General features: G+C 59.3%; 1 protein-coding gene across 2 annotated transcripts in view; it reads right to left on the minus strand.

Annotated features, from left to right (window-relative positions):
- Window positions 1–12,496: 12,496 nt before the first annotated feature.
- CRACDL (CRACD like) overlaps window positions 12,497–26,237 on the minus strand; it is a 119,451-nt gene continuing 105,710 nt past the window's right edge. For both annotated transcript variants that reach the window (XM_071208730.1, XM_071208731.1), the window contains exons 8-10: window positions 14,531–14,718; window positions 13,527–13,671; window positions 12,497–13,224 (exon numbers count right to left, since the gene is read on the minus strand). In XM_071208730.1, the coding sequence (XP_071064831.1) occupies window positions 13,082–13,224; window positions 13,527–13,671; window positions 14,531–14,718 (476 nt within the window). In that variant the 3' untranslated portion in view covers window positions 12,497–13,081. The remainder of the gene's footprint in view (window positions 13,225–13,526; window positions 13,672–14,530; window positions 14,719–26,237) is intronic.

Here is a 26,237-nt window from a genome sequence, read left to right on the forward strand (position 1 = left end):
GTGGGGGAAGCAGATGTGGCTCAACCAGTTGGGCACCCACCTACCACATGGAGGTCCCAGGTTTGGGTCCTGGTGCCTCCTAAAAGAAGATGAGCAGTCACTGCACCTGCTGCAATGAACAGATGCCACAAGCCAGCAGACTTCTGCAGTCCGCGGGGAGCAGACGTGGCTCAGGCCGTTGGGCACTCGCCTCTCATGTGGGAGGTCCCGGGTTCAGTTCCCGGTGCCTCCTGGAGAAGGCGAGCAAAGAATGTGCAGACAGACGAGAGAACCATCTGGGGAAGGAGGGGATAAACAAAGGAAACAAAACTAAGTAAATAAATCTTTAAAAGAAAATTTGTGGGCCTATCTTAAAATCACTGCAGCTGCCACAGAAATTATTTCCCCATTGTTTTCTCTCATTTTTTAGCAGTTATGTTGATATGTAACTCACATACATACAATTCACCATTTAATATGCATTAAATAATTTTTAGTATTTCACAGGTATGTGCAACTGTTACCAATTTTAGAACATTTTTATCCCCTCAAAAAAAAAACCTCTGTGCCCTCCTCATTTTCTCACAGGGCCCAATACAAAGATAGCTGCCTTTCCAGGTTTTTCTTCTTTGTCTTCCACTCAAACGGATGCAAATCTAGAATCCACCCCATTGACTGCTTTTTTCCTGAAATGACAGGGCACATCTCTTTGCTCGGAGCTTTCCCACCTTCCTGACGGCTGCCTCGTCGCCTCTTCTCCCACTAAACCGAGGCTCCTCTCCTCAGCTCTCCTCAGCGTGCGCGAGGACGCGTGGGCACCCTCAGGACCGCGGCTTCTCCCCGGCCTGGGGCAGCCGGGGTGCTCTGAGGGTGACGTTTCCTCAAATCCCTCAGCAGAGAGGGGGTGCATCCCCGGGCTGCTCAGAGTTAGGGAGCCTATAAAACAGACCCTCTGAGGAGAGACGCACGACGCCTCAGGACGGAGGGTGACACAGGGACTTCCGCCGCCTCAGCTCTGCTGCTGGGAGGCCTAAGCATTGATCAAGGATAGACTGGAAGGAGGTGGGGACATTTTAGCCACTGCAATCCCCCTCGGCGAGCCGACTCGCGTTGTCCTGAAGTAACTCTGTCAGCCGCACGGGGCGTCTGTGCGGAGACGACGAGAGGAATGTGTCCTGCTGGGGGGTGGGCCAGGGGACGAGGAACCTAGAGAGGGCCACGTCCCCTGGGTGTGTCCCCGCCTTGGGCCCGAACACTTAACAGGGCGGGTGTGGATTTTTCTGAAGATGCTGAAGGCACCAAGTTCTGGGGAAAGACAGCAACGACCCCCCAAAACGCACGAGTCCCGAGCGGGGGGGGCACGCGGGAAAGGAAGACCCGGGAAGCACGGGCAGGGCCTTGGCTTTTCCGGCCTCTGCGGCGATTTCACAGCTACTCGAGGCAAAACGTCCCTGGCGGCGCCGACAACATGGCAGGGGTGGCGGGCGCTCCGGGTGCCAAGCGACGCCCGACGCCCTCCTCCCCGGATGTGGAGATCAGCTTCGAACTCAACCCACGGGCAGGACCACGGGCCTGTGTCCGCTGGCATCCAGGGCAAGTGGGGGAAGGACATGACCAGGCTGTCCTCCCAGGGGCCCCCTCACAGCTGGGCCAAAGCCTGGGGCCCCTGATTTGGGGGCAGGAAGAGCAGTTGGCGGGTGTGGGCATCTGGCTCTGGCCTGAAGCCCTGGAGGCAGGTCTGCTTCAGGATGGCCCGCTCCAGCCACTTCCCTTCACTCAGAAGGCTGTTCCCACAGCGCCCACACGCCCTTAAACCTTCCTTCTAAGAACCAAAACAAAGCCCTCGCTGGCCCCGCGTCCCCTCCACTGCGGCCATTCCTTCGCTCCCTTCACAGCAGCATCTCCTGAGCGCTGACCGCAGCTGACGTGTCCGCAGCCTGGCCGGACGCGACCCGCTCAACCTGGACTTCAGCCTCCACACGTCACTTAAACTGCTCTCGTCCAAGTCACCTGCGGCTCCTGTGCTCCCAGAGCCCACCGGCACAATTCTTCTCCCCTGGCTGGACCTCAGCCGACCCTAGCCTGCGCAGCTGCCCCTCTCTTCCTTCCAGCACTCTCTTCTCTGGCTTTGCTCTCACCTGCTTCCCCCCTTCACAGACCCTTTCTCAGCCTCCTCTGCTGGCTCCTCTTTCTCTGGATACCTAAAAGTTGGGGCATCTCAGGACCAAGCCTAGGACCTTTCTTGTCTATGGGAAATCTCCCAGACCCTTGAGTTTCTAGCCCATCTAACCGCGGATGACTCCCAAAAGGCTAACTTCAGCTGTCTACTTGATATTTCCACTCAGATGTTCCCTGGGGATCTCGAGTTTCAGATGCCCGGTTTCTGTGCCCTCTCCCATTTCTGTAAATGAAATCACCGAGAAGCTCCAGAGAGCTCAGGTGTCACCCTCCCTTCCACCCTCTCCCTCCCAGACCACGTCAGACCCACCGGCTTGCTGGGTTTACACCACCTTCAAAATGTGTACTGAGCCCACTTCTCCATCACCACCTCTACCCTCGGCCAGACCACCAGGATCCCCTGTGATCATGGCAATGGCCTTCTGGCTCCCAGGATCCCCTGTGATCATGGCAATGGCCTTCTGGCTCCCAGGATCCCCTGTGATCATGGCAATGGCCTTCTGGCTCCCAGGATCCCCTGTGATCATGACAATGGTCCTCTGGCTCCCAGGATCCCCCGTGGATCACGGCAATGGTCCTCCAGCTCCCAGGATGCCCCGTGGATCACGGCAATGGTCCTCCAGCTCCCAGGATCCCCCGTGGATCACGGCAATAGTCCTCCGGCTTCCAGGATCCCGGTGGATCACGACAATGCCTTCTGGCTCCCAGGATCCCTGTGGATCATGGTAATGCCCTCCAGCTCCCAGGATCCCTGTGGATCACAGCAATGCCTTCCGGCTCCCAGGATCTCCTGTGATCATGGCAATGGTCCTCCAGCTCCCAGGATCCCCCATGGATCACGGCAATGGTCCTCCAGCTCCCAGGATCCCCCATGGATCACGGCAATGGTCCACTGGCTCCCAGGATCCCCTGTGGATCACGGCAATGCCTTCCAGCTCCCAGGATCCCTGTGGATCACAGCAATGCCTTCCGGCTCCCAGGATCTCCTGTGATCATGGCAATGGTCCTCCAGCTCCCAGGATCCCCCGTGGATCACAGCAATAGTCCTCCAGCTCCCAGGATCCCTGTGTGTAGGGTGGCACCATGTGGGAGCGCAGCGACAGCAAGGGTCGGCTCGTCTCCAGGCGCCGGTGCGAGTCGGACCTGGGTGGCGGGAACGGGCATTAAGGCCCTCCGCTTGGGGTTTGGGCGTACTGCCCGCCCCTCTGCCCAGCTGCACCCGCTTCCCCCTCGGTGGCCTAACCCCGCCTCTCCCCCGAGGGCCACCGCCGCGCCATGACAGCCCCGCCTCGCTGCCGCCGAGAACCCTGGCTACCCCGTCTTCTGCCCGCAACCAGTGATGCACCCCTGCACGAACCTATCAGCAGTCTGCCGCCCCCCGGCCACGCCCCCTGCCCCTCCCCCGTCTTCGCCCTATATTAACCGCTGTACTTCCTGAATAAATCAGACTTGCGCACAGATCCTGGTCTCCTCGGTAGTCTTCTTCCTACCGCGCGTCCTCCGCACCTGCCGGCCCCGGAGCACCTTCTCGGAAGGCCCCTCCGTGTGTTGCAGCCCTCCGCCCGAGCCCACACCGCCCCTGCAGCGGCCCTCCGGGCAAGCCCACACTGCGACATTTTGGCGTCCAACGTGGGGGCAACAACTTCCCGGCCGGACCCCCACCCGCCCCACCCGCAAGGTAAGGACCCCCGTCTTCGCTAGGCCCCGCCGTCGGCGCCATGGGTGGCCGTCTTTCCTCCCACCAGGCGCCTCAGGTTAGGGCCCTTGCCGGCCTTTTAGACATCAATCATATGAATGTCTCAGTAAAGCAGCTCCAAACGTACTGGGACCTTTTGCTGCCTTTCAACCCCTGGCTCTCCACTTGCCAGCTGTGGGACCCGGACATGTACACTAACCTCATTGACCGCGTCACAGCAGCTATGGAGTATGAGAACAAGCGTTTTCCCCCCAGCCTTCTCCCCACGCTCATCGCCATTCGCTCGTGCCTCCAGGGCACCCCCGTCAATCGGGACGCTTTCCACTGCACCTGCGGTAAGAGCAAGGGAGAGGGGTCTCAGTCAGACAGTGATTCCAACACCGAGTCCTTGTCCAGCCGCCTCAACAACGCCCTGGACTCTTGCCCGCCCAAACCGGACGCGCCTACCTCGCCCCAAGATGGCGAACTTCCGCCTTCTTCTTGGGAGGATAAAGGGAAGTCCCTCCCCCTATACCCACCCCCTCCGGCCACGGCGCCATCTTGGCCCCCGCCGGAAGAGGAGCGGCCGCCATCTTACAAGCCGCCTACCCCCTGGGGCAGTCCGCCATCTTGTGAGGCGCCGCCATCTTGGGACGAGCCACGTTCTCGCCCCACCCCCTGGGCACCCCCCACCGCGGATCCCTCATCCGCCAGAGGGCCCATGGGTACTTGGCCCCCACGGGCAGAGGCCCCCGCGCATCAGACGCCGCTCTTATACCCGCTGAATGCCGCCCCCTCGTGGCACCGTCCGCAGGATTGGTACCCCTTTACAACCGATGAAATAAAAAACCTCCGCAAGGCTGTTAAAGAGGACGGCCTCGGTAGCCCGTACGCCCAACATTTGCTTGAGGAGCTTAGCACTCAGCTCGCGGTTCCGTATGACTGGGTTTCCCTCGCTCGGGCCATTCTAACCCCCGGCCAATTCATCGACTGGCGTGCTCACTTTACATCAGAGGCAGAAAAGCAAGTGGCACACAATGCCCGTGTCGGGGCTCGCCATCCCCCGGACGCTTACACAGGCATGGGCCAATTCGCCAATCCGGCCCAATATCACAACGCCCCCCCCGAGTTCTGGCTCCAACTTCGCGAGCTGGCTTTCCGCGCTTTCCGCAGCTGCTCCGCCACCAGACCTGAGCCACTTGCCAAGCTAGTCCAACGAAAAGACGAAGACTTCGCCGACTTCGTATCCCGGGTTCAGGAGGCCTGCAAGCGCAAGGTCCCTGGCGAGCGTGCGCAACAAGCCCTTGCCCAGGAACTCATTCTGGAAGGGACCACCAATGCCTGCCAACAAGCCATCCTACCAATGAAGGAAAGGGGAGTACACGACTGGATCCTGGCCTGCTCCCACATAGACCCGCAGGCCACCGCGCTGGCTCAGGCCATAGCCACGGCCATGTCCCTCTCCTCCGACTGCTTCAAATGCGGAGAAACTGGACATTTTGCCCACGAATGCCCTCATGCTGCCCGACCACGACCATCCATGAACACGCCTCGAGACACCGGAGGAGCCAGACCACGCGCGCCTCCCACCCCATGTCCCCGCTGCGGCAAAGGATACCATTGGGCCCGTGACTGCCGCACCGCCAACAGCCAACGGCAGCCTTTAAACGTGAGAGGGGGCAGGCCTCAGCCCCGCCAGCAAGAGGCCGCTCACCCACGCCAACACCCCCTGCCGTAATGTGGACTGTTCCACTGGGACCCAAGAAACCAATAATGGAGTTAGAGGTTGAAGGTCAATGGTTCGAGGGAATCCTTGACACTGGGGCAGAAATATCCTGCTTCCCAGAAACAGCCGCACACAACTGGGGTGTGCTCCCCGGCCCCCGCGTCATTGGAGCCACCGGAACAGCTCCCTCATTCCAAACCAGCCGAGATCTTATTTGGAAGGACAAGGAAGGCCGCCAAGGCACCTTCCGCCCCCTTGTCCTGCCCGGCATTGACAATATCCTCTGGGGCCGGGATGTCCTCTCGAACTGCGGAGCCATTCTATCCACGGCTCCCCCCCAATGATATACGCCACTGCTCGCATTACACCTCCAGCACCCACTCCTCTTGAATGGGATACCGAGGAGCCCATTTGGGTGGAGCAGTGGCCCATCTCATCCCAGAAACTGTTAGTTCTCCGAGCTCTTGTCTATGACCAGCTCGACGCAGGACACATTGAGCCATCCACCAGTCCGTACAACTCACCCGTCTTCGTCATTCAGAAGAAGTCAGGCAAGTACCGGCTCCTCCATGACCTGCGTGAGATCAACAAGCACATCCGCCCAATGGGCTCCCCCCAAACGGGGTGCTCCCACCCCATGGCTATACCTAGACACTGGTGCGCCGCCACCATCGACATCAAGGACTGTTTCTTCTCCATTCCACTGCACCCAAAAGACCGTCCAAAATTCGCCTTCACGCTCCCGTGCACCAATCACCAAGAAGTAGCTGAGCGTTACCAATGGCGAGTCCTCCCGCAAGGGATGCGAAACAGCCCGGCCATCTGCCAGCTTTATGTCAATAAGGCAATTCAGCCATTAAAGAACTTTGCATACATTGTTCATTACATGGACGACCTTCTCGTGGCGCATGAAACCCCCGGAGGCCTCCAAGCCATCGTCACGGCATTACTGCGCCATCTCAACGACCTTGGCCTACAAGTCCAACAAGATAAGGTACGCATGGAGCTCCCCTTCACCTTTCTAGGCTTCAACATCCACAACACCATCACACCTGCGGCCCCCCAACTGGCCATTCCGCAGAAGCTATCTCTGACAGAGCTACAGCAAATTTGTGGGCACATCAATTGGCTCCGTTCGGCTCTCCCGATCACCACCGCTCAACTACAACCCCTCTTCGCCCTCCTGCAAACCGACCAAGACCCTCCGCAGGCCGTAACAAAGAAAATCGCTATTACCTCGGCTGCGCAGGAGGCCATCCGAGCTGTCAATGATGCCCTGCGAGAATGCCAACTGCAGCGTCACGACCCCAACCGAGCCATCTTGGCGCTGATCCTGCCTACCACGGGTACGCCCACCGGGCTCCTCTGGCAGAAGGGGCCCCTTCTCTGGCTCCATACCGCCAAAAGCAAGCTCAGAAAAATCGGCCCGCAAGTCACCCTCTGGATCTCCTTGGCCATTGACCTCGTCCGGCAATGCACCCACAGATATGGTACTCCCCCTGACACCATTGTGTGGCCGCTTGATGCCAAGAAAACCACCGCGCTGCTTCTGTCCAGTCCAGACATGCAAGTCCTTGCGGAACTCTTCCATGGCGAATTTGACAACCACTACCCCAGCCATCGGCTGCTTCAGGGCATCTCCCAGTTATCCTTCATCCCTCCGCCGCACCACCCCTTTCCGTCTCGCCGCCCCTACCCACATGCCACCACCGCCTTCACTGACGCCTCCAAGCACAAGTTCGCAGCTGTCATCTACTCGCCTGGTACGTCAGAGCCTCAAATACTCATCCACATCAACGTGAACTCTGTCTAGGTAGGAGAGCTCCAAGCCGTCGTCCTAGCTCTCCGCGCCTGTCCCGACAGACCCCTCAACATCTTCACTGACAGCCTGTACACCTTGCAAGTCTGCCAAGTCTTGGCTTTTGCCACGTTTTTTCCTGCCAAAAGGCCTATCGACTAAGCAGTCCTAACTCTCCAGAGTCTCTTGGAAAACCGCACGGCGCCCTGGTACATCGCCCATGTGAGGAGCCATTCTGGCCTTCCTGGACCTATCGCCGCCGGCAATAACCTCGCCGATCAAGCCGTCCAAGCCCTCCCAGCCTCAGTAGAGCGCTCGGGAGGCCGACCGCCCGCCCCTCCACCTGGCAACCTCCTCAACCAAGCCAAGCTACTCCACTCTCGATTTCACTTCTCTGCCAGGAGCCTTCACAAGTTGTTCCCGGAACTTTCCATCCAGGCCTGCAAGCACATGGTCAGATGCTGCCAAACCTGTGCACCCCTTCTGCCCCTTGGGCCGCTACAGCCGCAAGGAGTTAATCTGCGCGGGCTACGCCCCAATGCCCGATGGCAAATGGACGTCACCCACGTGCCCCAGTTCGGCAGGCTCAAGTGTCTCCATGTGGCCATCGACACCTTCTCCCACCTGTGCTATGCCGTTCCCCTCCCAGGAGAAACAGCCAAGCACTGCATTCAGGCCCTCAGACAAGCCATCCTCTTCATGGGAGTCCCATGGGACCTGAAAACCGACAATGGACCAGCATATCGCAGCGCTTCCTTCACCGCGTTCCTGAGACTATACAACATCACTCATCACTTTGGAATTCCGTTCAACCCCCAAGGTCAAGGCATGGTTGAACGCACTCATCTCTTCCTCAAGCATCTTATTCAAAAGGAAAGGAGCAACCATCCCCACCACACACCTGGAGAAATTGTCACCTCTGCCTTAATCCACCACAACCTCCTCTGCTTTGATGAGGATGGCCTTTCCCCAGTACATGCTCATTGGGGCCCATCCTACCGGCCCACACAGGCCCCCCTTGTTCAGTGGAAAGACCCCAAGACTAACATCTGGTCAGGGCCTGCCCCCCTCCTTGCCCAGGGAAGGGGTTTTGCTTGTGTCTTTCCAGATGACGCCGCCCAGCCCATCTGGATCCCAGGACGCCTCATCCGGCCCGCCACCGCCGAGCCGCCTGACCCGGAGAGAGAAACGTCGCCAGCGACACCTCGCCCCTCGGATGGCCATGATGACCCTGAATGCCGAGCCCGACCCTCTCCGCCAACAAGTTCTGCGGCTACTCCACCTAGCCCAAGCTGAAAGGGCCCGGCGGCCGCTGCCACCCACCTTCACCCCCCCCAAGACAGGCTTCTCGAACGCGCTGCCTGGCGAGGCCCCCCCCAACAAAATGAGCGCTGGCCCTTCCTCTTCCACCTTCTTCGGCGCTTAATAAAAGAAAAGGGGGAAATGTAGGGTGGCACCATGTGGGAGCGTGGCGACAGCAAGGGTCGGCTCGTCTCCAGGCGCCGGTGCGAGTCGGACCCGGGTGGCGGGAACGGGCGTTAAGGCCCTCCGCTTGGGGTTCGGGCGTACTGCCCGCCCCTCTGCCCAGCTGCACCCGCTTCCCCCTCGGTGGCCTAACCCCGCCTCTCCCCCGAGGGCCACCGCCGCGCCATGACCGCCGCGCCATGACCGCCGCGCCATGACAGCCCCGCCTCGCTGCCGCCGAGAACCCTGGCTACCCCGTCTTCTGCCCGCAACCAGTGATGCACCCCTGCACAAACCTATCAGCCGTCTGCCGCCCCCCGGCCACGCCCCCTGCCCCTCCCCCGTCTTCGCCCTATATTAACCGCTGTACTTCCTGAATAAATCAGACTTGTGCACAGATTCTGGTCTCCTCGGTAGTCTTCTTCCTACCGCGCGTCCTCCGCACCTTGCCGGCCCCAGAGCGCCTTCTCGGAAGGCCCCTCCGTGTGTTGCAGCCCTCTGCCCGAGCCCACACCGCCCCTGCAGCGGCCCTCCGGGCGAGCCCACACTGCGACACCTGTGGATCATGGAAATGGCCTTTCAGCTCCCAGGATCCCTGTGGATCATGGCAATGCCTTCCGGCTCCCAGGATCCCTGTGGATCACGGCAATGGTCCTCCAGCTCCCAGGATGCCTGTGGATCACGGCAATGCCTTCCGGCTCCCAGTATCCCTGTGGATCACAGCAATGCCTTCCAGCTCCCAGGATCCCCTGTGATCCCGGCAATGGTACTCCAGCTCCCAGGATCCCCTGTGGATCACCGGCAATGCCTTCCAGCTCCCAGGATCCCTGTGGATCATGGCAATGCCCTCCTGCTCCCAGGATACCCTGTGGATCACGGCAATGGTCCTCCAGCTTCCAGAATCCCCCATGGATCATGGCAATGGTCTACTGGCTCCCAGGATCCCCTGTGATCTTGCCAATGGTCCTCCAGCTCCCAGGATCCCTGTGGATCATGGCAGTGGCCCTCCAGCTCCCTGCTTCTGCCGGCTCTCCACACAGCCGTCCTCACCCATCAGCACAGCCATCTTCTTCGCTGACTTCCCTAGGCACTTAGGAAAGAATCTGTCTCCCACATGGCCTGCCGGGGCCTCCCACGACTGGCCCGGCCAGTTTCCTCCCCTGGTTCATCACAATCCCACCTCCGGGCCTTTGCAGAACCAGCACCTGTGCCTGGTGGGCTGGATCCCTTAGCCACCCAAGTTCAAGTGGCTCTTCTGTCACAACCAAGTCCCTGTATTTTAGGCTCATCGTTGTACTTGTGCTATTTTCCCAAGTTGTGCTCGTGTGGATTTACTTCGCGTGCCCCCACCCAGCATGCCTGCACCGTGAGGTTGGCCTGCTCACCGGCTTAGTGTCAAGATGCCCCCAGGTCCCTGGTCCAGGGCCAGGCACAGGAGCTTTGAACGAAGTGCAGGAATGAACAGAAACACCACAGGGGTCGGCCAGGGGCTCACGACTAAACTCACAGAACTTACAAGCCCCAGCACTGGGAAGCGGATGTGGCTCAAGTGATTGGGCTCCTGTCTCCCGTAAGGAGGCACAGGGTTCGATTCCCAGGGCCTCCTGGTAAGGGCGAGCTGGCTAGCCCCATGGCAAGTTGACGGCCCGCACTGCGGACAGCTGTCACAGCAAGATGACACAACAAAGAGAGCCGCAGAGGAGAGACAGTGAGAGGTACAGCGGACCAGGGAGCTGAGGTGGCTCAAGCAACACCAGAGGTCCCGGGATGCGTTCCCAGTGACTCTTAGAGAGAAAGACGAGAAGAAAAGACAAGCAGCAGACACAGAAGAACACACAGCGAAGGGACAGAGAGAGCAGACAACGAGTGCAAACAACAAGGGGGGGGATTATTAAAAAAAATAAAGCCCTCGCACCCTTGCCAGACCTTACAGAGAATCGAAGCGGGGGTGGGGGAGAGACCGCTCCCAAGGACCACCCTGCGGCGCGCTTGTCCTCGGGGCTGACCACACTGCTTCCAGGCCTGTGTTCAATCTCTGGGGGCAATGACTCCCCTCTGCACGGACACAGGCATCGAGTTTATTTAAAAGCAGGGGCTTCGTGTGGAGCTGGCCCACGCGCAGTGCTGATGCGCGCAAGGAGTGCCGTGCCATGCAGGGGTGTCCCCCGCATAGGGGAGCCCCACATGCCAGGAGTGCACCCTGTAAGGAGAGCTGCCCAGCATGAAAGAAAGTGCAGCCTGCCCAGGAATGACACCACACACACGGAGGCTGACGCAGCAAGATGACGCAACAAAGAGAGACACAGATTCCCGTGCCGCTGACAACAGAAGCAGACAAAGAAGATGACGCAGCAAATAGACACAGAGAACAGACAACCAGGGCGGGGGGGAGAAGGGGAGAGAAGTAAATAAATAAATCTTTAAAAAAAATAAAAAGCAGAGGCTTACCTGCTGTGGGACCTCGGCCAGGTGACTTCACCTCGGTGCGCCAGGGGTTTCCCAGTATCTATTCATAATTCAAGGGACACGTGCTCACCCCAAAGGCAGGCCGAGGCGTCATCAGGAACAGACAGGAAGCGGTCAGAGCGGTGCCTGGCACGCAGGGGCAGCTCAGCCATTGTTCCGTTGTTCCGTCTCCTCAGGAAGACTTTGGCTGCCACTCCTTGCAGGATTGTCCCATCTCCCTGCTCACTCCAGACCCCCGCCCCTCCCCAAACAGCAGCCCCTGCCTGGGCTCCTCATGAAGCAGGAGGGTCACAATCACCCCAGGGGGCTGCTGCGGGGCCCCTCAGTGTCTCCCAGGGGCCCAAGCCCCTGCACTCTCCTCACTTCCCACACGCCAAGTCCTGGAAGCAAACCGAACACAACACTTGTACGTTTCAGGGAAATACATCACCTCTAAGCAGTTCATCTGAAGTGCTCTGCTGGCGAGGGGACGGGTATGGGGTAACAGGAGCCAATGGCTGTTTTGCAGTAAAAACTCTTTGTGCCTAAGCTTTTGGAGCAAGGCTGGGTGGATGGAGTCCTTGTTTAGTGCACCGTCACCATGGAATTCTGTGTTGTGTTCTGAGAGAACGCAATTCATAAACAATTTGGTTGAAAGAATAAAAAAGCTATCCCAGAACTTTGTAGGGTCAGGGGTGAAAAGCTGTCAGATGGTATGTTTCATTATACCATTCTGTATTTTGAGCTCAAGAAAGGTGGACTTCTCTAGTTGTGTAGTTCTAAAAGCTAGAAAAAGAATTATTCAAGATGAAAGTACGATAAAAATAACAGACCTTAGGGTATCTAAAATCAAATTACGTGATCCCAAATACCCGCTCTTTCCCTGCCTAGCTTCTCTGTATTCTGCCTCCATGGGCCATCTTGCCTAATGCAGTGTAAACCCACATGCAAGTTCGATTAGTAAATGCTGAAGATCTACAACTTTTTAGGATAACATAATGTACCAAATATACTAAGAGAAGAGACACCCTGCTTTATCTTCTGACTTCCAAACTGAATGTCAACATTTCATTGGAAAAAAAAAAAATCTCCCCAAACTCCCAAGTCAACCCAACTGGGATTTTAAACCAGGTGTCTGTTAAATGAACCCCTGTACCTTTGTATTTAACTCATGTGTTAGGGGGCAGTCTGCAAGTGGGAGTAGAAACAGTGTAGACCATAGGACAGAAGCTACGTTGCACTCTTTTATTGAACAGGCAATGCATTGTGCAAAGGCTGAGGACACAGGTGCCGAGTGGAAAACCGGTATAAAAATTATCTTGACTCGTGTCCACATTCCTTCGGCTGCTTCTCCACAAGGCCGTCGCCAGGACAGCAGGTGCATTTGGAAATGGCGTCCCTGCTTCAGCACAGGTGGCATTCCCGGTCCTAACAGGAAAGAAGACTGAGCCCCAGGCCAGCCGGGGGCCAGGGAGGCCGCGTGCTCCCCAGGGCAGCACAGCCCGGGGTCTGGGCCTGGCTCCCCGCTGGCCACAGCCGCCGCCCGGGCGCTCGCCCGCACTCTGCTCCATCCTCCTCCTCGCCCAGTCCTCGGTGTCAAGGGCATTTGCAGGACCCACACTCTCGTCTCGGGGCTCAAGAACCCCCTCCTCCAGGCACGGCTGCGTGTCTGTCGTCCTCGCTCTGCCCGGTGCCCCGGTCTCCTCCAGGCTCTCTCCCCCACGAGTCTCCGAGCTTGCTTACCACGGTTGACCGACAGTTTCTACCCAAGGGGCCCGTCAGGGTGGTGGACGCCCGCTCCCAGCGCGCCGGCGGCCTATTTTATGATCTGAGGCATGTCACTCCACGCCTGGGCCTTCTTCCTAGCCAGCTCCATCCAGGAGGGCTGGTCCGCACTGGCGTAACTGGCCCTCTTCAGCTGACTCAGCTCCTTCTCCGTCATCGCGGCGGACTGAGCCGCTGCAAGGAGAGCAAAACACACGGACGCGTGAGAAACGAGCGGGTTTCGCCGGAGCCCCGCGCATTTCTCTAACACACGCATCGCGGTCGTAACCGCGCTCTCAGACGTGAGTCTTGCTAACGCGGCAGCCCGTCAAAGGGCCCCAGGCAGAGGCTGGGCCATTTACGAGGGCAGGAGGCTGGAGCGCAGCGCCAACGGTCCCAGCCACGCGGGAAGGCCAGGGCGACTTTGGAAACCCAGCTGCGAGCGCCAGCCCAGACGCCCGTGCCGGAGCGTGGGATCGCGTTTGCACGTTTCGCACCCAGGTTCTGATGGGACAACGAGAGTCCTCGCTGCAGCCCCTCTTTGAGGTGGAACGTGGTCCCCTCCTTCCGTTCCGTGGCGGGCTTGGCGGGGACTATCAGGAAAGACTTGCTGCGGACGAAGTCGGCCTGCTTCGTGGACTCCTGCCGGGACAGAAGGAAGCCACGTCTAGGGGCAAGCGCCGCGCGAGCTGGCCCGCGGTTCCCCGCCCAAGCCGGGCAGCCTGCTGCTCTCTTTGGAGAGCCCTGGCGGGTCAGCGCCCCGTGCAGGCCCCGCGCGCACGGGAGCTCGGCCAGTGCTGGCCTCGACGGCAGCCCACACTCGCCCTGGCGTCTTTCTGTCCCCCTCCCTGGCCTCGGCCCCACTCCAAAAGCCAGGTGAGCTGTACTTGGAATGACTTGGAGAAAGATATGTCACCCATGATCAATGACACCCCAAACTGGGGGTCGCTGGTTAGGATTTCTAATTTCCGGGGGCCTGTGTGGGGTTTTGAAGCCCTGGTTTGAGGTTCTGGGGAAAATGAAGGGGAGGGGGCCCTGGGGGGGGCCGCGGGCTCACTTGGCCACACGCGTGGACTCGTCCCGCCGCCAAAGCTGCGGGTCTGGCCTGCCCGCAGCACAGCGGGGCGTGAGCAGGCCGCCATCAGGGGAGAAGGTGAGCCCCGCTTCCAGGAAGGGAGCCCCGGCAGCGGCCGGCGTGGCCACCAGGGCAGCGCTCGCTGGCCGCCGAGCAGGGAGCCAGGCCGGGGCGGCGCGGGGCTGTGTCCCCCCGGGGGCCTCACTGCCTGGCCGGGCGCCGCGGGGCCCGGGAGGCCGCAGGCAGGGCGGGCCTCACCCACCGCCCAGGACCCGCGCTCGCCCGGGGCAGGCTGCTCACGGGGGCGCCACGCGGTCAGTCGTGCGCTTCGCTCCCCGGACCCCGAAGCCCGTGGCAGCCACGACGGGATGGCCCCCGCCTCCTGCCCCCTGCCCCCGTGGGAACAGCAGGGTGTGCTCCCAGCACCTGCGCTCTCTCCGGGGCCTTGGCCTGCTTCCCCGTCTCGGACTTGAGGCTCCGCGCCCCAGGCCTGTCTTCCTGGCTGGGGGGCTGGTCCGGGGCGCCCCGACGCTTCTGCCGCGCGATGGTGACCCAGGCCGGCATGGGCTGGCAGTCAGCTCCAGGCCCCGCTGCCACGGGCGACGGCCCCTTTTCTGTGGGTAAAGGCACACGGGTACGTCAGGGGTGAGGGGGGTGGGGGCATATGGGGACCTCATATTTTTTGAATGTAACATTAAACAAATAAACAGAGAAAAAATATATATATAGTAAAAACAAATTACTGTAAAATAAAACAAAAAAATTACTTAAATGCACTGAAATTCTTTGATTTTCTATTAACAATGTTGAAAGCAGATTTCTACATCTTTTACTGAAACAATGTTTTTTTTATTTTATAAGAATAGCCATTTAGCTATAGCAAATAAAACAGTTCATGCAAAAAAAAAAGTGCTCTTGGCATCCGCCTCCCGCTTCCCACACTGTACGGTGGGGAGGGGGGTGGCCCCCCTGGTGAGGCGATGACTTCTTTAGGGGGCTGCACTCTGTCATTTAAAGATGCCCAGAAGTGCACCGGAGAGGTCATATGCCCCCATGCCCCGAGTCTGAGCCACCTGCCCTTGGGAGGTCAGTGTGAATTTGAAAGCCAGCTTCCTCCCAGAGGAGCCTTTCTGGCTGAGATAAGTAGATAAGATTTCTTTAACATAATCGGTCATTTTGGACCAGTCCCTGCTATTTGATTCCTGGCAGGCTTGGAAGCTGTCAACACACAATTGTTCTCTTTGAAGGGCCTCCCTTTGTGGCAGGGCTGCCCTAACTAGGCAGGTTGTTTTCTTTAGTGTTAAGAGAAAAGAGCCAAGGCGTCAGAAACCACATCTCAGTGAACCTGCTTCCGCAATGGGGGCACTTGTCTTGGGTGGTAAAACCGTGGGTCCATCCCCCTCTCACTTTGCATCTCTTCCGTGTTTTCATATTTTCTGTGAAAAGGATTTATTACCTTGATAGACAGAAAAAGAAATGAGCTTCACTGTTCAAGGAAACCTATGGATTAAAAATTAAGTGGCTTCTTACGGGTACACGAAAGGTACAGCGAAGCCAGAGGTTTCCCACAAGCCTGCCGCTGTGCAAAACCAAGACAGGTGCTTATCTCCCCAAACCCCGGACCCCGCCCGTGCCTGTTCCCTCGGGATGCCCACTCCCTTCTCCACAGCGCACCTTTTCAGCCAGGTGCACACAGCAGGCGAGGACGCCCGGACGAGTTAGTAATGCGGCGTCACCGTTCTCTGCGCCTCACCCCGGTGTCTGCCCGGTGTCTGGAGGAGATTGTTCTCCGTGTTTCTGCTTGTCTCCAATTCAACCCAGGGTCCTCTTCTCTCTGTGCCCAGGCCACCGAGGAGGGGCAGGGGCAGAAGCCGGTGCTTGGCCTGCTGCAGTCTCCCGCCCACGGCCGTGACAGGCCCTCAGCTTGGCACACAGTCTCCCCGACCTGGCGGCTCCAGAGCGGCTCCCACTTTCCTCCTGGCTGTCCCCAGCATCTCCACCCAGCTGCAACCTTGCTCCACCGCTTTGGCTCATTCCTTGTGCCCTGCTGCCTCTTCCCTCTCCCTGCCGCTGCTTCCTTCTCGCTACTTTACGAAAGGCTTGGTTCTCCCACGGCCTGCAGAAAAACACGTCTCCACGGGGCCTTGCCCCCTGCCCTGAATCCCGGTGGTCACTTCTGCCCGCCCTCAACTCACACAGCTCTGCCTGGTGCCTTCCACTGGCTCCTCAGCAGCCCCCAGAGGAGCTCCGCGCTCCGCCTCCCAACCACGGACCGCAAATCCCACGGACCGCAAATCCCACGGTCCTCCCCGGTTCTCAGCCTACCGCGCCGCTCCGGAGCGCCCACCCAGGGGGCTGCCCATGCTGGCCTGGCCTCCCCCGGCCTCTGGAGCTCTTCCCCGGGCCCTGGCTCTAAACAGGAAGTGCTCCCCAATCCTCTCTCTGGCCCTGGCTCTAAACAGGAAGTGCTCCCACTCCCTTCCCTCAGCCTTCACCTCTTCTTGCCCAAAGCCCTCCCTCTTCCACTCTCCTGTTCCAACATTGGGATTTACTCCACTCACTTCCAAATGCACAGCCCAGCCCCGCTTTCTGTTCCCAGCCAGTGCCCAGCCCCTCCACCCAGAAATTCACTCGTTCACTCATTCACTCGACCGGTGTTGGCTGTGGGCATGGACTGCGTTCAACGCTGAGGTGGAAAAATAAACAACCAATTGCCTGCTGCTTCAAAAAGCTCAAAGTCCAGTGGGGAAGACCCGATACAGACCACTGAAACAGGCTGGAAAACACTCAAATAGAGTGCTGCGGACCCAGGGACCCAGGGCCCGACTCTGCTGGTGGGAGGCGGGGGTGCCTCAGGCTGCTGGGACATGGAGAAAGAAAACAAACTTTCCAGGCTGGAAGGAGGAGTAAGGCAAAGCCTCCCGGGGGGGGGGGGGGGGGGGGGCGGAGCAGAACGAGCGGGCAGGGGGCCACGGGGGAAGGGTCTCCTCTGCCTTTCTCCTGCCGTAATGGGGACCCACACCGGGAGGTCGTGTGGAGAGTAAGATGGGGAGGCGCGCGAGAGACTGGGCGGCCGGAAGGGAGGCTGTGGCCCCACCAGGGTGAAGTGACAAGGTCGCCCACCTGGAAACTTCCTTGCTTTCTACCAAGGTGCCTCCCCCAGGAGGGCTGTCTGGTCACCCCTGCTGGACACGTGCTTTCTCCCCTAATTCTTTCACATCCGCGTTTGGGTCAGGATGTATTTGTTGGCTGGCCATCTACGCCTCCGGCATATGCCCCTGACTACGTAGCAGGGGCTGCGCTGATATTAGCTCATCTACGATGTGATGTCACGTCTCAGGCCCTGTGTCATCATGGCAACAGATATACCTGGTGACGGAGGTTGCTGGTGGCTGTGTGTTACAGAACCACTGTACTTCTCGTCCCCCGTGCTCACCACGAGTGCACGTGGCCCCTCAGAGTCTCTGTCTTCACGGTTTGTCACCTTTTCTTTAAAGCATTGCTTTTGGTCTCTCCTCCCAGTACCAGGCCCTCTGCTCCCCGCCTGAGTCGAGGTGCCTTCTGGGTGCCCGCCCGCTGTGCCGGCCAGTCCTGCCGAGCAGGCAGGGGCCCTCGCCACACCGAGTGTATTTTGGAGAGAGGGATTTCGCCATGAGTTTAAATTCATTGCCTCACTCAAGCAAATATTCTGAAAAATCCTGTCAAGACCAAGTGTACACTAAGAGAAAATTTCCATCGTGGGTTTAAATTAGAGGCAACAGTTTAGCCTCTAGAACATTTAGCCTGTTAAATGCCCAATTAGTTCCAGCCTCTCTGGAGGGTTCTGGCTTCCCCAACTCCGTGCGGCTCGGCAGGGGCGGCTGGTGCCCAAGGAGGAGACCCCACAGCTCTGCCTCGATCATCTTGCCACACGTGTGGATGGCCGCACAGGAGTCGAGAGAGCAGGTTAAAGCTCGGTGGAGCGGGTCAGACGGGGCATGGGCACATACGGTGTTCCCAGGAAGGCAGAGCGTGCAGGCCCAGGAGGCGGGCTGGGGGCCGCAGGGGGTCCAGGCTCTGCCTGCTCTCCCGAGGACCACCCCAAAAGCAACATCTCAGGGGACCCCAGGCAAATCATGTTCTACTTTGCAGAACTGCTGACTTGAAAGCAATGCAGCTAGGGTCAGCTTGGCCAGAGGCAAGTGTTCTTTGCCTGCATCGAGAGCCTGCAGGCAGAATTCCACCCCAGGCTGGGGTCACCCATCTGCGGGGCAGCCTTTGCGTGCGCACACATCAACTGAGCTGAACCGAGTTCTTAGTTTACCTCTCCCGGCCCAGACACCCACACAACCTTCACCTCCTGGGGAGGGGGGATTTGGGTGAAGGTTCTGGCACCTCAATTTCTCCCCTGACAACAGGTTTGGGCCGGCACGTGTGCCCGAGTTTGCAATGACCAGCCCGAGCTCCCCTCACAGCCAGGAGGCCAGCAGCAGGGCGTCCGTTTCCACGTGGTCCCCTCCCTGGGGGTCTGGAAGAGACTGGCTGCCCAGAACACCACTGCTCAGAGAAGAGAGGCTGCGGGTTTCAGCCGAGACACCGCTTACGTAGAGAGAAACCGAGGAAGGCGCCCCGCTCTCCACGCGTGAAGCTGGAACAGCCACGGCGGTCACCCTAAGAAACCGAATCTCAGGCGAAACAACTTCTGATCAGCAAAAGTGATTTTGCTGTTGTTGTTATTGAAGGAAATGACTCCTTCAAAGGAGGCGGCCAGAGGAGCGAGCAGTTTGTAAGTTTGCTCTTCCCCAGGTTGTAGCCTTCTTTCTAACATGCTGCCCGGCCTCAAGGGTTTATTTTGAAAAGCATATTGTCCATGCATTAATCTCCAAGAGCGCCTTCTCTCAGGTTCCGTGGGCTGCGCTGCTGAGGCACGCAGGGCACTGGGGCAGCTGAGGACGGGCTCGCGTCCTGCAGCTTGGGGTCAAGGCCTGGCCTTTTCTTGGGCTACAGGTGCTTTGGGTCAAAATCCAGGACCTTTCTGTGACTCAATTTCATCGCCCAGCGAGGACAAGAGCAGTGCCTACATCTCAGTGTGACCGTGAAGATTCAGGGAGATAACCCAGGGCAAGGGCTCGGCGCAGCGTGGCCCACAATGTGACCCGCTGCAATTGCAGCCATGCTTTCCTGCGGATGTGCTGGAGAGTGGTGAGCTGTCAGCTTTGTGAACTAGCAGCTGTGCTCTGCTGTGACAAGGACACACCATGGGACAGCCTCCCACAGGGTCTCTAAGGATGGGGGTCTGCAACCGGCCGGGCAGCCTGCCTGCAAATGCTGTGCGCTGGCTCTTCTGACGGCCAGCCCCACGAGGTCATTCGCTTCTTGGACATTCGGCATCCTCCAGGTCCCGCGCGCTGTCGTTACGGGGGCTGGGGCCCGGGACAGCCCCGGCAGGCGGGCTGGACTACAGCGACACGTTGCCCAAGCTGGTGGCCCCGTTTTCATCCATCTTCCCAGGAGACTTCAGCTTTTCTGGCCCATCTAGCACTCTTAAAATAGCCTCCCAGCTCATGTGACAGCCAGGCTCTGAGCCTCAGCAGACTTGCGACTCCTACCCTCTGGATTATTGGACTTACCCCGGCCAGCTAGCAGGGAGGTGAAGAAGGTCAACCACACACCAGGGAAGAGAGAGTGCCTGTAACTGCAAGCAGGAGAACTGCATCCAGCATCCACGTGGGATCTAAGCCCCCTCTCGATATAGAGGTGGAGTGGACATCACCATCCCAGGGTCCACAGGATGGAGAAATAGGGTATGGACTAGAGTGGACTTACTGATATTCTACTATAGAACTATTGTGACTAGTAATGGAAGAAGCTGTAGCACTGATGTGGAGAGAGTGGCCATGGTAGCTGCTGAGGACAGGGAGAGGGAAGAAGAGAGGTGATGTGGGGGCATTTTCAGGACTTGGAGTTGTCCTGGGTGGTGCTGCAGGGACGGATGCTGGACACTGTGTGTCCTGCCGTGGCCCCCTGGGTGGGCTGGGGGGAGAGTGTGGACTGCAGCGTGGACTGTTGTCCATGTGCTACAGCGGGGCTCAGGGGTGGGTCCAAGTGCAGTGGCTGTCCCGCGATGGTGGGGAGGTTGCTGATGTGGGAGCAGTGGGGTGAGGCGGGTGGGGGTATGTGGGGACCGCTTACATTTTTTGAATGTAATATTTATAAAAAAAATAGAGAGAGAAAAAATATATATATATACCCTCCCGCACAGAGCCTAAGCGCAATGAGGAAGGAAGGCGCCATGTTTCTGGACCCACGTTGGGCAGCACTCTTCCCATTACGGCCCAACCAGAAACTCCTCCACGGTAAACCATGTCTCGAGATGCTCAGTCACCCTTTTGTGGGACAGGGGCATCTAATCTCTAGTGCATTTGTTCTTTTTTGGTGCCTACTAAAGTCCAACCCGTAAGGTACTATTTCCTTCATTCAAAAAAAACTACTTTAAACACACAGCTGAGGCGATGAGGCCGGGGTGCTAACGAGGGATTGCACCCCAAATGGCACACACGATAGGGCTGTGGCCTGGGTGCTGGGGCCTGCCAAGAGCGCGGCCTTCAGCGAGGGGCAAGGGCCTCTGAACGCAGACGTCACCACTGGCCGAGACAGCAGGGCTTGGGTTAGACGCTCTGCTCTAAGCTAGCACGCCGCTGGAGAGCAGACACCCGCCCCTCTTGAAAATGGGGTCCATGCTGTCATTTTAGGGCATCCAATTTTTTTAGAATCTTTTCCCTCTCAGAAAAAGTTTTCCTCACTCTGAAAGTCCAGCTGCACGTTGGACCAACTTGGAGAGTAGAGAAAAGCCTGCAGGAGTCAAATGTTTCCCACCCAGCAGGCTGAGCTGATCTTTAGCACCCTCCTCCCAGCCACTCCCCCACATGCTGTCGTCTAAAAGCACCTGCCAGCAGCACTGTTCCAGCTCCGCAAAACCGTCTCTGGGCAAGGTGGAGCCTGAGATTTTCTTTAATGGTCTTGGGCTGAAAGCAGCTGCACTGTCACCATTTGTCACACGTAGCTGAAGCCAGAGCAGGCAACCGTGCCGCCACGCTTCAACAAGCACAGCGGCGGTCTCCTGCCACCTCTCCTCTCCCTGTCCTCTGCCAGGACCAGTCAGAGACAGGCACTGGGCCCCTCTGCAGGGCTCTTTATGGCAACTTTCCTGCATGAAGAAGGAAAGGGTCATTTTTTCGTTTTTTTTTACTGATCTACAGTCAATCTCGGCTTGCACAGCTCCTGATCATTCAAGGCTGGCAAAAGCCTGGTTGTCCCCTGTGGGCCAGGAGGGGGCCTTGGGGCAGGACTCGGGCCTTTCTCGCAGCCAGGGGAGCATTCCGAGAGGGCGCAAGAGGGGCCTTCCCTGGGGCGCGCTCCCTCCCCGGGGCCGCGGCGGGCCAGCCCTGGTTCCACCGAGCACCTCCTTCTCCCCTGGCGCCTGGGAGTGCCCGCTGGGAGCCGGGCCGCGGTGGGTGCTGGCCCCACACTGCCGGGGATTGATCTGTTCCCCGTGGCGCTGCTCCTGCAGGGGATAGGGGGCTTCCCGACCGCCCCCCAGGGCCACAGTGCTTGGCGGGAAGGCGCTGCTGAGCCCATGGCAGGGGCTCGGGGCCTCTGGTGCTGGCCTCAGCCTGCCGCGCTCAGCCTGCAACAGTTCAGGGCACGCACGTGACCCGCACACGTCCCTAGCATATACTATGCTTCGATAAAAAAATAAAAGCCAAAAAACCCCTTCGTTTCCTCTGGGCTTTGACGGCGACAAAGGAGAAGAGTCGCGGCCCCTGGCCACCCGGGGCGGCGAGGTGAACTTGCAGCAAGCTGCTTCCAGCAGGCAGGAGGCTGGGCCGGGCAGCAGGGCCCCTGGACTGAGGCCGCCCCTCCCTGAGCCTCTGCGCCCCTCGTACGCTGGGCCCCGATACCCACCTGCCTGCTCTGTCCGCCTCCCCCGCCCCACCCTGAGCCCCTCCTGCCTCGGTTTCCCCATGCAGAGTCAGGGCCTCTTTCTTTCCCAGCCACCAGCCCGAGGCCACCCGGGGCCAAGCCGTCCTGACCCTCCTTTTACCTCCCGACCCCGAAGCCACGCACCCCTGCTGGGGTCCCCTGCTGCACCCAGCCCCTCCCGACCTCAAGATCCCAGCCGTTTCAGTTCCTCGGCCGGTGACCCGGAACCCGCCTCCCCCGGCCTACGCAGCCCCGCGCTCACCATCTCCAAACCCAAGCGCCGCCACCCTGGGTGGTCCCTGCCCCGTGGCTGTCGCAGGGGGCGCTGGCGTCTGTGTCCTTCAGGGCGAGCCACCTCCAGTGGCCACCAAGAGAACAAATGGACTCACGGGGCCCTCGTCCACGGAGGCCCAAGGCCCCTGCACCTGGGCAGCTCGGGAAGTTTCTCCCGCCCAGGCAGATGCTAAGCGCCGCGGCGCAGTGGGCCTCGCTTTTCAGCGCAGCCACAACCTGCTTGGCGTGGGGCACCCCCAGTGCCGGGGCCCCAGAGGGTCTAGGAGCAGGGGCGCCCGCCTGGGGCCCCATGGCCAGCACCTGCCCCGCTGGAACCCCCACACTGCCCTCTGTCGCTGACCCCCAGTCGGGCTCCTGTTACAGGGTACGACGACCCCGCAGCTTTCCCACCCCCCGCCCGTGCCCCCGCTTGATGACGCGCCACTGAGGGGCACACGACCCCATTTTGCCCAGTGCTGCTGACGCTCTGGGCTGGATGCCTCTCTGTTGTGGGGTGTTCTGTGCACGGTGGGGGGGGGGTAGCAGCATCCTGGCGTCAGTGGACGCGACTCCAGGAGCACCCGGCCCTCCCCCAGTTGTGACAGCTCCAAACGCTGCCAGCTGCTGCCCAGTGTCCACGGGTGGCACCCCAGCCCCACTGAGACCCACCGCGAGAGACTTAGCAGAGAAGCGCGGGGCCCCGGCCAGCCTGCGGGGGTCCCAAATTACCGGAGAAGCTCACAGGCTATGGGCCTTTGGGCCATTTCGGTTTTAACGTCACCAAAATAGGGAAATTCTTGTGTAAAGCATTTGCCATACTATTTAGCGCTATGTTCTTAATGTGTGCTCTCTCCGTTGTCATCATTCACCGAGCGTTCTTAAGATACATCGATAAACCCACCGCAGACTCTGCCTTCTGCAGCCCCCGAGGGAGAGAGAGACACAGAAGTCAGGGTGGTAAGAGAAAGTGTTGGGGCATGTGGGACCAGGGACCTGCTTGGGAGAGCACAACCCTTACAGGGTCTCAGGTGGGATTTCACCGTCCAACAGAACTTTCTGCCTCAACAGATGTGCTCTCTGTGCTGCCTTCGTCACCTCGCTGCAGTGGGGGGTAAACAGGACAAGACGCACCCATTTGAGGGGCGCAGGAGAGCCGGGGAAGTGGCTGCCCGCCGCGCTGGCCGCACCTGCTCAGGAAGGAACCATAAAGGGAGGGCAGGGCTGAAAAGAAAGGCAGGTGGAAGCAGAGAGTCACGAGATACAGACACAGAAAGCCCGCATTCTACTCAAGCGAACGTGAACCCATCTGAAATAGCCACGTCACGGCAGAGGGGTGCTCATCTCTGAGGTCAGGCCCCCCAGGACACATCTCTGACGGGCATCTGTCTAGCTCCCCCTTTGTGTCCACCTGCCACCTGCCACCTGCCTCTCTTCTGGGGAGCTCTGGGCGGGCAGCAGGGGCACCGTACGCAGCTGTTGAAAGAACGAAGGCGTGCGTGGGTGAGGCCGGGAGCCTCCGAGCCCGGGCTGTCACTGTGACCAGCACGGCCGGGAGCCGATGAGCTCTACCCGGAGGCTGATGCTGGGATCAGACGAGGCCCCCGAGAAGGGCAATTTGTCCAGCTACCCCCCACAGAGCCACACCTGTGCAAGAACTCAATTCTACTCCCCATCCCCAGGAAGAGAAAAGACTAGAAGGGCGTGTCAACAGGGATCACCCAGGAGAGTAGACCTGTGGCCCCGTTTTTCTTTTTATTTCTTGTATTTTATCATTTTTCCACGAAAGCCTGTCTACCCCCTCGCTAATTCTAAGCCTGGGGTTTAGACCGTGGAGTGGATTCTGCGTCGCGCGCAGTGAACAAGGCTGAGGCCCCGGGCCCACCCCTTCTTCGCAGATTAGCCGGTCGCGGAGCCCTTTGCCAGCGGCCTGCTCTGTGCGGCGGCGCGGTGCCGGGCAGGCTGTGACCTCACCTGGCGCCCCCGTGCGCCCCCATCTGCCTGGCACACCGTGCATCTGGCTAGGAAGACAGCAGTACACCCTCCAGCACCCTGGCGGGCTGCTCCATCCTTTGCAGGCACTCGACGGGCATGGAGGAGGGGAGCAGGACGCTCAGGCGCGCTGGGGCTAAGGCTCGCACCCCTCTGGGGCGCCCGTCACCCAGCTCCATGGCGTGCACCCTGGAGGAGGGACGGGGGGCCACCCCGGGGCTCTGGGGAGAGAACCTGCCATTTCAAGATAACCAACGGCGGTGACAAGGCCTACTGTTACCAGCGCTTTCGCTCTCGGGATGTTTTATACGAACCGACATGCCTCCAGCAGGATAATCTGGAAGCAAGGAGGACGACAGCAGGAGAAGTCAAAAGAACGAATTAAACCACAAACAGGTCTGGTCTCTGGGGCAGGGGTAAGGGCGCTTCCCTGAAGGGACCCGAGAGCATGAACCCTGTGATTCGGCTCTGGTCGTCTGAGGCAGCCCCTGGTCCCCGAGGTACGGCGTGGAGCAGGCAGCAGCCACGGCCTGTCCTGGCACCTGCCCCTCAGGACTGCCCATCCCGGAGGGCCGGCTGCCAACAGAACGGGGGCAGGTCCTCCCCTCTTCCCTCGGCGTTGAGATGAAGAGCGCTGCCCGTGCCCCAAAAGCCCCCTGTATTCTTTCATGCCAGATTCCATCCAAATCTGTTATTTTCGTGGCTCAGCCAATGTTAATGAACACAGATGGACAAGAGGTTTCTCTTCTGCTTTGTAAGCAAAGCAGATAATAAGTAAATACTGCCTGCTGTTTTTGAAATCAAAGTAAAAAGCCACAGCTTCTCTCCAGACCATTCCGAGTATTTTCCAGCGAATGTAGCCTCTTGGCGTGGGCGCAGGAAGTTATACATAATGACCGCCCCAAGCACGCCCGCTAGCTCTTCTCCCTCTCCAGGAGCCTGAGTGTCCTGTGTCTAGGTCCATTCATTCAGGGGACCCTGGGGAGACGTACGTGATCGCAGGCCGGGCCGGTAACGGAGCTGACGTTGGGTGTTCGGCGCCCGGGGCAGCCCCCTTCCCTCGCCACCGCCTCCCTGCAAATGCGCAGGCTAGACCACCAGCTCAGGCTTGGGCCTCCCCCAAAGCTCTCCTCCCGATGACCCCAAGGCAGTGGCAGCAGCGGCTGGGCCAAGGGGGACTGCCCTCGCAGAGGGGGACTGCCCTCGTTTCCCAGGCCTCCTCCTGGTGCAGCCTGCTCCCCCCGGAACTCAAAGCGCTTGCCCCCCTCACTTTCCCCAGCTTCCCAGGAGGGAGGCGGGGAGGCCACGGGGCTCAGCCTGCCGTGGCGTGGCTCTGCACAAGCTCCCTTGCCCCCTGGGGGACCTTTTGCCTTCTCTGTCCAGCTGCAGCTTCCCTGGGAGAGCTACCAGCTCTGATTTCCCCGGGCAGTGCCTGAGCGGGGCTCCGGACTTGCCCAAGCTCCTGAAAATATCCTGAAAATTCTGTTTTGATCAATTTTGCCCTGGAAAATTTCCCTCTAGGGTCTTCATCACCCAGGTGACTCCCTCTCTAGGATGCTGGTTTCTAATCATAAAAGAAACTCGCAACGAAAGAGTCTTTACAGCCGATTTCCAATTTCATCTAAAACACGATGAATAAAAAGTGACAAATGTTAGACATCTAGGGGTCATCCCTTGTCTCATTTGGAAACACGGTTCCCTCGCGCTGACCCAGCGCGGCACGAGCTCCTGTTGGGACAGAGAGTTACTGTCCTCCCCCTTCTGCAAATCTACGGGCTGCCTTCCACGCGAGGGGCACCGTGACAGCCTGCCCGGGAGGGAACCTTCCGTGTCCCTCTAGGAGGCCGGGGACACAGGCTCGTCTTGAGGGGTGCTTCGGGAGTGACTGGGAAGCGGCTGGGCCTTGGGG

Source organism: Dasypus novemcinctus, chromosome 17 (genome assembly GCF_030445035.2).
Source record: "Dasypus novemcinctus isolate mDasNov1 chromosome 17, mDasNov1.1.hap2, whole genome shotgun sequence".
Lineage (NCBI taxonomy): Eukaryota > Metazoa > Chordata > Mammalia > Cingulata > Dasypodidae > Dasypus > Dasypus novemcinctus.